At 33.9% G+C, this 11,285-nt stretch overlaps 2 protein-coding genes across 6 annotated transcripts in view; one reads left to right on the top strand and one right to left on the bottom strand.

Annotated features, from left to right (window-relative positions):
- On the bottom strand, nt 1-5,069 carry Naa60 (N-alpha-acetyltransferase 60). Of its 5 annotated transcripts, XM_018031683.2 has the most exons (3): nt 3,346-3,735; nt 2,877-2,945; nt 1-1,762 (listed from the first exon to the last, which is right to left on the bottom strand). In XM_018031683.2, the coding sequence occupies exons 1-3, from the start codon at nt 3,590-3,592 to the stop codon at nt 1,254-1,256; spliced, it is 825 nt and encodes a 274-aa protein (XP_017887172.1). In that variant the 5' UTR covers nt 3,593-3,735; the 3' UTR covers nt 1-1,253. The 5 variants fall into 5 exon arrangements, with proteins under 5 accessions (XP_017887172.1, XP_026672909.1, XP_026672907.1 ...); XM_026817108.1 differs by lacking the exons at nt 1-1,762; nt 3,346-3,735 and adding an exon at nt 4,675-5,069 and having other exon boundaries at nt 2,307-2,885; XM_026817106.1 differs by lacking the exons at nt 1-1,762; nt 3,346-3,735 and adding an exon at nt 4,675-4,994 and having other exon boundaries at nt 2,307-2,945.
- Nucleotides 5,070-5,322: 253 nt separating this feature from the next.
- Nucleotides 5,323-11,285, top strand: part of Wdr81 (WD repeat domain 81) — an 8,752-nt gene continuing 2,789 nt past the window's right edge. The window contains exons 1-17 of the mRNA XM_018031677.2: nt 5,323-5,413; nt 5,508-5,746; nt 5,829-5,985; nt 6,060-6,315; nt 6,387-6,549; nt 6,640-7,047; nt 7,132-7,332; nt 7,393-7,538; nt 7,617-7,804; nt 7,898-8,478; nt 8,556-8,977; nt 9,043-9,336; nt 9,411-9,571; nt 9,646-10,317; nt 10,382-10,557; nt 10,634-10,914; nt 10,982-11,111. Of these exons, the coding sequence (XP_017887166.1) occupies nt 5,531-5,746; nt 5,829-5,985; nt 6,060-6,315; nt 6,387-6,549; nt 6,640-7,047; nt 7,132-7,332; nt 7,393-7,538; nt 7,617-7,804; nt 7,898-8,478; nt 8,556-8,977; nt 9,043-9,336; nt 9,411-9,571; nt 9,646-10,317; nt 10,382-10,557; nt 10,634-10,914; nt 10,982-11,111 (4,452 nt within the window). The 5' untranslated portion in view covers nt 5,323-5,413; nt 5,508-5,530. The remainder of the gene's footprint in view (nt 5,414-5,507; nt 5,747-5,828; nt 5,986-6,059; nt 6,316-6,386; nt 6,550-6,639; nt 7,048-7,131; nt 7,333-7,392; nt 7,539-7,616; nt 7,805-7,897; nt 8,479-8,555; nt 8,978-9,042; nt 9,337-9,410; nt 9,572-9,645; nt 10,318-10,381; nt 10,558-10,633; nt 10,915-10,981; nt 11,112-11,285) is intronic.

Genomic DNA, 11,285 nt, shown 5'->3' with positions numbered 1-11,285 from the left:
TGGCAATTTAGAAAAGAGTTTGAAGTTAGTTACACAGACACTACTGCAAAATTATTCCTTAAAATTATACTTCTACTTCTTCTCTAACAAATTCCCGCAAATTGATGCGTACTGAAAGATATTAGAAATTAGTCAATATACATGAAAGATTAACAAATGATTTTTCAGAGGGAAGATGAAGATATATAGCAGGAAGCTTTTGTACATGATACATAATCTACATGAAAAATGATCGCTTCACTGAAGCATTAGAAAAAATGGTTGCCTTTTCTTTACTAATAACAAAAAGGCTGAGTAAAAATGATACCAGTCTCAGCACCAACTATGTATCAACTACCATCATGATCAGTGTTACACTTTCAATTAGACGTTGAATTTGAGGAGCTCACAGGCCTCTGGTGATTTTCAAACTGGTGACGGGTGAGATGGCCCCAGAACTTCACTTTTAATTAAGAAACAAAGGAAAGATGAACGAAAAAGAATAGATTGAGCATGTAATGTAAATTGGACAACAGACGTCTTAATTGAAAGAGAAGAATGTGAAATGAAGTGTTATAGAAAAATGTATTTAAAAGTACATTTTCGTACAAGTGACTGACTAGAATACGAAGACAAAAAAAATAACACTGGATTCAGACTAAAACATATCAAATAAAATGCTAGGAAAGTTCGTACCAATCATCATTTGTAATGGGTATGATCAAAACCGTATTCTTTAAATTTTTATAAATTTAGACCCGTCACCAATGTTTCATGTTATTCAGTAACAAGTTTTGTCGTTTGATGTTTCCTGAATACTTTATAGTCAAGAAAATAAAAATCCTATTAACATGCAGATATTGTACTTGTAAAGATTTCCCAATATAAATATTTTGAACTGATCAAATGCTCTGGCAGTTAAACGCTTTGTTCTTAATATTTATGTTTCTTTTAAATATTAAACTATCAAATCATTTGTTCCATGGTGAAAGAATTACAATATTTTATAACTTCTGACAAAGTGAATATTCATGTAATAATGTTCTATTACATGCGTCGAATTGCATAAAAATCGGTACTCTTTAAGTATTGTCGTTTTAACAACAAATCAAATTTAATGATAATTTTACATCCGTAAACAACATGAAGCTAATTTATTATTGCTTAAATAGGCATAATATCCAGGTTGGCAGATTTTGTGCTATGTATATTATTTCGTTTAAATAAAACGAAAAAAAATAATTTGGTTTAACATTGGCATTTGTCAAGAAGTATCATCTGTGATAAGAAAGAATTGTCGTGACCCAAAGAAGACGCTGCCAAATCCATCGCGGTATTCTGCATGGTCCAAGGCTAACGATCGCACTGGCTATATGACGCATCCAATCGCGGATACCTCGCGGTGCGTGTCCCCCATTAACGTAGAGGACATAAGTAAAACCATCTTTACATTTACCGTGGATGTAATAATAATATGGTAAAAAACTATGTAAACGAAAATGGCACCTCTGATAAAACAGAATAGCTGGTGCATTGCTGGACAGTACATGCAGGAAAACCGCTTTTACGGAAGACCGTTCTGGAGCAGTGACGTGTGCTAACAACTGTTCCAACAATAATGAAGCAATCCCATTTCTTCTATACGCACGTCGGACGCCTAAACTAAGTATGTAACCCACTAAACAATCATTTCCTAAGCTTGAACATAAAATACCACGATCTTCTGTGTTCAGTTTGGCATAAGGCTTTATTTCGGCAACGATAAGTCCAATTATTACTCCACCATATACAATGCTAGGAAAGTTCGTACCAATCATCATTTGTAATGGGTATGATCAAAACCGTATTCTTTAAATTTTTATAAATTTAGACCCGTCACCAATGTTTCATGTTATTCAGTAACAAGTTTTGTCGTTTGATGTTTCCTGAATACTTTATAGTCAAGAAAATAAAAATCCTATTAACATGCAGATATTGTACTTGTAAAGATTTCCCAATATAAATATTTTGAACTGATCAAATGCTCTGGCAGTTAAACGCTTTGTTCTTAATATTTATGTTTCTTTTAAATATTAAACTATCAAATCATTTGTTCCATGGTGAAAGAATTACAATATTTTATAACTTCTGACAAAGTGAATATTCATGTAATAATGTTCTATTACATGCGTCGAATTGCATAAAAATCGGTACTCTTTAAGTATTGTCGTTTTAACAACAAATCAAATTTAATGATAATTTTACATCCGTAAACAACATGAAGCTAATTTATTATTGCTTAAATAGGCATAATATCCAGGTTGGCAGATTTTGTGCTATGTATATTATTTCGTTTAAATAAAACGAAAAAAAATAATTTGGTTTAACATTGGCATTTGTCAAGAAGTATCATCTGTGATAAGAAAGAATTGTCGTGACCCAAAGAAGACGCTGCCAAATCCATCGCGGTATTCTGCATGGTCCAAGGCTAACGATCGCACTGGCTATATGACGCATCCAATCGCGGATACCTCGCGGTGCGTGTCCCCCATTAACGTAGAGGACATAAGTAAAACCATCTTTACATTTACCGTGGATGTAATAATAATATGGTAAAAAACTATGTAAACGAAAATGGCACCTCTGATAAAACAGAATAGCTGGTGCATTGCTGGACAGTACATGCAGGAAAACCGCTTTTACGGAAGACCGTTCTGGAGCAGTGACGTGTGCTAACAACTGTTCCAACAATAATGAAGCAATCCCATTTCTTCTATACGCACGTCGGACGCCTAAACTAAGTATGTAACCCACTAAACAATCATTTCCTAAGCTTGAACATAAAATACCACGATCTTCTGTGTTCAGTTTGGCATAAGGCTTTATTTCGGCAACGATAAGTCCAATTATTACTCCACCATATACAGCTGCAAGTGCATAAAACCGTGAGGAACTTGTTATATCTTCATACCATGAATAAGGATAATCTATGACAAAATAAATAAATACTTTAATATACACGCAAGTATCAATAGTTTGTTGTCAATGTTAAAATGATTTATAAAACTAACACATGCTTAACTATGTTCAAAATTTCTCTCATAATTACTCATTATTCGAGGAAAAAGTGCAAAATACATTTACTAATTAATCCTTTGCGATCTTATTCTAGTTTAAATATATATAAATTTACAATACAGTTTTCAGTGTCCAAGGAAAATTAATGATAGAAGAACAACTAAACATAGTTTTAACAAAATTACAAGTGATGAATGTAACAGCAGAAAGGATTAATTACAGATGTAAACTAATTACAAATTATCCTTCAAATGATGTTATTTATAAAGTCCCAAATGTGTAGTTGAAAAGTTATGGAACATTACATACCGATGGGAAACCAATCTTGACAGAGTGCTCGTACCTCGTCCAAATCATCTGGACATAGGAAACGTAGCTGGACATCACCCAAAACGCACAGAGGTACAGTCGCTGGTATCACGGAGGTTTTTTGTTCATTAGACAAATTCCTTGTATTATTATCATCCGTATATTTATGTCTATTTTCCTGTGATACTTTGAAATCACTTGTATCGATTTCCGGTAAAATAAGATACCGATTAAAGGATACGGCCATCACGCCACGACTTTTCTATCATTTCATCAGTCATTTCTTGTACGATGTCAAGCATGTCACGTTGCATGTAAACGTTTGCTAGTAAACATATTGAGATCTGCAGACATTTTGTATCCCCTCTACGATCGCGTATTTCTATCTCTCACTTATTTCCTTCTACTCTCTCTGTCCAACCTACTCTTCTATCCCCGCTTCTAACATTACAAGATCGAACACAATGTCAAATTTGATTACGACGTGTTACAAAATACTTCTTTTATCTACACTTTGTGGAAGTCAATATCTCATTTTTTTATCATACGATAAAGGTAATAGAAATTAATATAAAAATCACCTTATCTGAAGAGTGCTGTTTCTTGATAGTATTTTAAACATGAGGTTCTGTAAAATTGTATAAAACTATGGCGTTCAACGTCAGCTGTTCGTTCATGACAAATCAGCTGTGTTTGGCGTTTGACGAGTGGGACAAACATTAGCAATAAATACTTATTTGTACGTACCTTTGCTATGTTATAGGTAGTCGAGTTACAATAAGCCTGATTATGTCAATGTATTTATATGAATATATAGAAAATATTGTGTGCAGGTATAGAAAACTAAGGACAAAGAATGGATGTAATAACGAGAGAGTTGCTTGTACCAGCAAAATATATAAAAGTGATAGATGAAAGAATTTGTTTAACTGTACACAGAAATTGGTTAACAAACTTTCTTAATGTGGGACCAATCTCGTTTATTAAACACGAGAGATTAAGCGATGATGAAATTGCGGCTCATCCTATACTTGAAGATTTGGGCCCAGATTGGATAAGAATATATGTTAGAGTATGTCAAATTGGAAATTAATCCTTTGCGATCTTATTCTAGTTTAAATATATATAAATTTACAATACAGTTTTCAGTGTCCAAGGAAAATTAATGATAGAAGAACAACTAAACATAGTTTTAACAAAATTACAAGTGATGAATGTAACAGCAGAAAGGATTAATTACAGATGTAAACTAATTACAAATTATCCTTCAAATGATGTTATTTATAAAGTCCCAAATGTGTAGTTGAAAAGTTATGGAACATTACATACCGATGGGAAACCAATCTTGACAGAGTGCTCGTACCTCGTCCAAATCATCTGGACATAGGAAACGTAGCTGGACATCACCCAAAACGCACAGAGGTACAGTCGCTGGTATCACGGAGGTTTTTTGTTCATTAGACAAATTCCTTGTATTATTATCATCCGTATATTTATGTCTATTTTCCTGTGATACTTTGAAATCACTTGTATCGATTTCCGGTAAAATAAGATACCGATTAAAGGATACGGCCATCACGCCACGACTTTTCTATCATTTCATCAGTCATTTCTTGTACGATGTCAAGCATGTCACGTTGCATGTAAACGTTTGCTAGTAAACATATTGAGATCTGCAGACATTTTGTATCCCCTCTACGATCGCGTATTTCTATCTCTCACTTATTTCCTTCTACTCTCTCTGTCCAACCTACTCTTCTATCCCCGCTTCTAACATTACAAGATCGAACACAATGTCAAATTTGATTACGACGTGTTACAAAATACTTCTTTTATCTACACTTTGTGGAAGTCAATATCTCATTTTTTTATCATACGATAAAGGTAATAGAAATTAATATAAAAATCACCTTATCTGAAGAGTGCTGTTTCTTGATAGTATTTTAAACATGAGGTTCTGTAAAATTGTATAAAACTATGGCGTTCAACGTCAGCTGTTCGTTCATGACAAATCAGCTGTGTTTGGCGTTTGACGAGTGGGACAAACATTAGCAATAAATACTTATTTGTACGTACCTTTGCTATGTTATAGGTAGTCGAGTTACAATAAGCCTGATTATGTCAATGTATTTATATGAATATATAGAAAATATTGTGTGCAGGTATAGAAAACTAAGGACAAAGAATGGATGTAATAACGAGAGAGTTGCTTGTACCAGCAAAATATATAAAAGTGATAGATGAAAGAATTTGTTTAACTGTACACAGAAATTGGTTAACAAACTTTCTTAATGTGGGACCAATCTCGTTTATTAAACACGAGAGATTAAGCGATGATGAAATTGCGGCTCATCCTATACTTGAAGATTTGGGCCCAGATTGGATAAGAATATATGTTAGAGTATGTCAAATTGGACGAACTGAGAGATACTTGTTATGATATAATTATATTTTATACAAATAACAATTGTCACGATTTGTAGATTTATGAAAAGCAACATAAATGGGCTGTCCCACTTCCAAGAGGGAGGAATATAAATGTTAATACTCATGCAGATCTGACTTTTACACAATTAATGCATTACGTAGCTGAAACTAATTATCGGAATTTATGGAAGGAGTGTTACAAAAAATATTACAGTACGTACGCCTGTGAACTATAATATATATTTGATTTTCTGTTATTTTTAAATATTACAATGATTTATGTACAGGTCCTTGGAATTGTATAGAATATAAAGAACAATATAATATAACTGCTAATGTAAGTGACACAGCAATAATGCAAGAAGTATTACAAAAAATGTATGGCTGTACTTTAGTGCAGCTGCAAAACGGATCAGTGATATCTGTATTGCCTGGTATATCGACTGAAGTGCATTGCAATCTTCTTCCCATATTATTTGCTATCGAAACTACGTCCGCTTTTCTGACTTTGCACGAACAGATCGCAGAATATTCTCTTCGCGAGTATGTACATACCGTACACGTTTACTTGGTTTCTGAATTAAGTTTCTTTTACTAATTAGTTTTGATCGAAGGTGTGTCATGTATAGTCCGGCTGCCTTAAGCATAAGTCATGGAAAACCATTATTTTTAATATACCAATTACTACAGTTATCCAGAGACTTGCATGATCGAGGTCTAGTGTTAGGTGAAATTACCCTAAGCGATATATTACTTATGGATGATTTTACTATTCAGGTTAATATCTAAACAATCTTTAAACATACCTCTTACCTAATTCAGTTTTGTTATTGAAAGTGTGACTACTTTCCCAGATTTTATTGTTAGGTATTACCGAAAATAAGCGACAATGTGTATATAAAACCTGAAAATGAACTGACTAAAATGTCCACTAGTCAAGAAGTCAGAGGAAGAAGTTTTAACGGATGCAAAAGAGGCTTCGACACATCGAATTCTACGTTTCATGGGAATTCTAAAATCGGCATGCATGAAAGCATAGAGAAATTGTGCGAAATGTGGGTGTATAACTGCATTAGCAATTTCGATTATTTGACTGCGTTGAATAATCTGGCTGGTAGACGATACGGTGATCCGGGTTGTCATCACGTAATGCCTTGGGTCACAGATTTTACGTCAAGGTGCGGTAGTAACTGGAGAGATCTGACAAAGTCTAAATTTCGCTTGAACAAAGGCGACAGACAATTAGACTTAACATTTGATTCGCAGTTGACTGAAGTACGTGTTTAAGGATGTTCACCAATTCAATTTTCAAACATCAGAATAATTTAACTGATCGTAGTGTTAATAATATTCTGGCAGGTGGGACATCATGTGTCAGATGTAATCTCGGAAATTACGTATTACGTTTATCTCTCTCGCCGTTATGATAAATCAGTTCTTTGTAAATATGTAAGACCGCAATGGGTTCCAGGAGAATATCCTGCTTCTATACAGAGATTACATGATTGGAGCCCAGACGAATGTATACCACAATTTTTTACTGATCCTAATGTTTTTAAGGTACGATAATAGTGAATTCTATTATTAATTGTAATACATGTAGTTATTTATAAATTGTAGTCTATCCACGAGGATTTACCAGATTTAGAAATTCCTGGGTGGGCTACATCTCCAGAAGATTTCATTGAAAGGCATCGAGAAGCCTTAGAAAGTTTTCACGTTTCTGAAAGATTACATCATTGGATAGATCTAACGTTTGGATACAAGTATATATCTGGATGATTTATTGCACTATCTATTATTGCCATTATGTCAATATTATTATCAATTCATTAATGTTATAGATTATCTGGGTCGGCGGCAGTGAAATCGAAAAATGTTTGTTTGCAACTTGTTGACAATCATACTAGTTTAACTAACTCCGGTATCGTTCAACTTTTTACACAACCGCATCCACAAAAAATTATTCCCTCGCCTTATTGGTGTAAGATTCCACCTCGCTTACGCTCATCTTTCTTAACTAATAAATATAGTACGTTTATTATAAGATTCGCTTAATTCGTACAACAATTATTTGATACTCTCATTCAATATGTATTAAACGATTACATGTTAAAAATTACAGAAACTGATCAATCTGGAAACAGGACTAGCGATGATGAAGGGCACAGTTCTGGATTCGAAGAAGAAGAATTAGCAGCATCAATTATAAATACATCGAAATCATCGCCTTTAGTTCTAAGTCGTTTATTGAGTCGTTCTCGGGGATCCCTACTTGCAGCAGATGACAGTACTAAACAAGATAAATCCTTAAGTCAAACAATAATCCTCCCAAAGGATTACAATCCTATTGCAGCTATTATGCACGTTGAAACTATGCATACATTTATAAATAAAGTAAGCTCACAAGTTTATAAACCGCAAATCGAGTTGCACGAGACATTCACGAATTATAAACAAATTGTGGCTAGTGGACGTATAAAGGAACAACAGATTCTCGGTTGCTTGATCGTGGAAATATTCTTGTCAAATAAATTTCGATCGACATGGAATGTCGAGAAAGTATCATTTGCAAAAAGATTCACCACGTGTTTAAACACGTTGAAAATGTCAGCTGATAGTTTACCCAAATGTGTGAGAAATACTGTTGCTTTGCTGCTTCAAGTTGATATTATACCGAACAGTTATAACATAAACAACACAGAGGTAAGGGCTATCTTAAATAAATTTCAGAAAACTTAAATATTTCATGTAAACAGGATATCTGCATTGTGATTTTCCAGACAATTGATACGCCTTTTCGTTATCCAACTATCACACATATGGGTTTACCTCCACCATCTGCTCATCAATTTCTGCAGCCTATACTGTCCGGTAGTTTATTTCCATTTTCTAAGTATTATAAACATTTGTACAATATTGTAGAAATGTTGCAAGAATACACTAGTTTGGTACGTGAACTGAATTTCGTGATGAAGTCTGAAGACGATATGGATTCTGTATTTAAAACGAAGACAAAGTTGCTTTGCAAAATTAGCGAATGCAAAGTTAAAGCGGTTGCGAGAGAATTGGAACATTTATTGTTCCACACTGGAATCGCTCGAGAAGCCTGTTTAGAACTGATAGTGCCACATGTACAGCAAATAATGGAAGAGCCTTACAGTTGTGTCCTGGCTGCTTGGTACTTATTTGATCCCATTGCTAAGTAAGTTACGACTTACAAATTATACAATCTTCTTAATATTATATTAACTATAAAATTCTCCTCAGAGCGCTTGGCCCCAAAGATACGGCACAAACGTTCCTTTTGCCTATTATGAAATTGTATGAAAATGGTTCCTTTATGGATAACTCCACACACAATGAGATACTTTCTTCTGCATTGACGGCAAAATTTAAAACTACACGTTTATACCACAGAAACTTTTTATTGAAACTTATGGTCAGATTGGGTGTGCGGCGATTTTTAGAGAATTTTATTACACCTCTTGTAGAAGCAGTTGGAGGATACAGAGATTACGTACAAGGATCTTCAAGTTGTAATCATAAAACAGGCAATCTCAAGTAAGAAGAAATATGTACATTTGTTTTATCTATCTATTATTCTAAAGGATTCCATAACAGAATTGTTTTCACAGAAGCTGTGATTTAAGTGGGACGTGTAATGAGGGAGAGGGAATTTTATCTCCTTTAGATGAAGATTTTTCTACGGGCTCAGAACATAATATTTCTTTATCTCCTGGACCAGCAACCGTAGACTATATACGCGATATGAATTCAATTGATAATGACGTTGAAAGTATGTGATCAAACATGGAATCATTGTCAAATATTAAGAAAATAATAAAATTAACTCGTTATTTTTTATTTCAGATGTATTCACTATGGAAACGGAAGAAAATTCCTGGGTGTCTGCAAATCCTAACGTAAAATATGATATTGATTTAAATATTGATTTAAGTTTAAATCTTAGTGACGAATTAAATGACGAAGGCAGTAAAATTTCGCCCCTCAAATCGATTAAGTCGCCAACCATTCCTATACCAAAAACGTCCAATTCTTTCAACAAGTCTCTAACCGAGTTCAGTAATATTGGGTGTAACGTTGGAAGTAAAACTTCTAACGATGAATTTATTTATGGTGGATTCGGACATTCCGCTAATACTTCTGAGGAAATTACTATTGGAGTAGAAGAACAAAATCCTGTAGTATTACAAACAGATAATATCAAATCTGAGTTTGTGACAGATGAAGATGTACAAACAGATCATGCTTATCAAAAAGCATCATCGAATGAATGTACGACTTCTGAAATGAGCGCTGAATCTATTATTTGGTTGTCTCATCGACTTGGTCCCGTTCTTACTGCACGATATCTATCTCGAAATCTGTTGAGGATGCTTACGTTGTGTTACACCGGGAAGGAAAACCTAACGATAATCAGCGATACTCTCTCATCGGTGGAAAGTATTACTTGCAATAAAAGAGTTTTAGTTGGTGATCGTAATGCCGCCAAAGTCTTGGAATGCCTCGCAGCTATCGCAGGTATTATTATTGGCAAGTGATTAAAAAGCTTTTCGCTGAAAAAGTAAATTAAATATTTGTCCAGGTTTATACGGGGAACAAATTATTGTTTTGCAATATTTTGCACACATGGTAGAACTTTTGGCCTTGTGCAAAAGGAAATTGACACAAAATTTAGAAGGAGGACTTATTTCGTGTTTGGCTCTCCTAAATCACATTACGCCGTACCTTAGCGATGTCGTATTAATGGATGTACTTCATGTATGATCTGCTTACAGTAAAAAGTTTCTTATTATCTGTTGTAATAAAATGTAATAACTTCTCTCTCTATGTACAGGAAACAATTGTGAAAACAATATTATATCCTACAGTTCGCATATTATCATCCACGAGATTTACTTTTCCCAACGGTGTAATTGCACGTACAATAATGGCAGAGAAATGCTTAGAAACGTTATTTATGTTCAGCTTACGTTTGGGAAGTGTTATTACAAAGAATCATCTGGCTGTACCTATTCAACGATTCTTCTTAGCATTCGATAAATCATTTAATCAAGACGTTATGGAAAATTTCAAAGACGAAGTTACTCCCAAGACGATAAGTGAGCATTTTACAAGGTAATATTCATGTGATATCATTGCTTTACCTTTGTAATGTTAAATGCACATAATATCATTTATGCAGAACAAAAACTTTAAATGAAGACAACAGAAATGCTATCGGGCATCAAACAAATTTCAACACAGATGTTGCCGATTCTTACTCTCCGCCAGTTACAGATAACATAGATACGTCTGATCTACAAACGAATAAAGTAATTAAAGATGATCGTTAATGAATTTTAAGGATGTATTAGCTATACAGTCAATCCCAAAAGTTTATGTACCTTAGAAAAACGCATTTTCTATAATTAAAAAGAAATCAGACGTCGGAAGAATAATGCTAATAATAAATAGCTACGTGCTAAAAAGTATAGAAGGAAATATCC

Source organism: Ceratina calcarata, unplaced genomic scaffold, assembly GCF_001652005.2.
Source record: "Ceratina calcarata isolate Rehan_Ccalc_2016 unplaced genomic scaffold, ASM165200v1 scaffold555.2, whole genome shotgun sequence".
In the NCBI taxonomy this organism is placed as follows: Eukaryota; Metazoa; Arthropoda; class Insecta; order Hymenoptera; family Apidae; genus Ceratina; species Ceratina calcarata.
The sequence above is the reverse complement of the archived record's forward strand: the minus strand, read 5'-3'. Positions and strand labels throughout refer to the sequence as shown.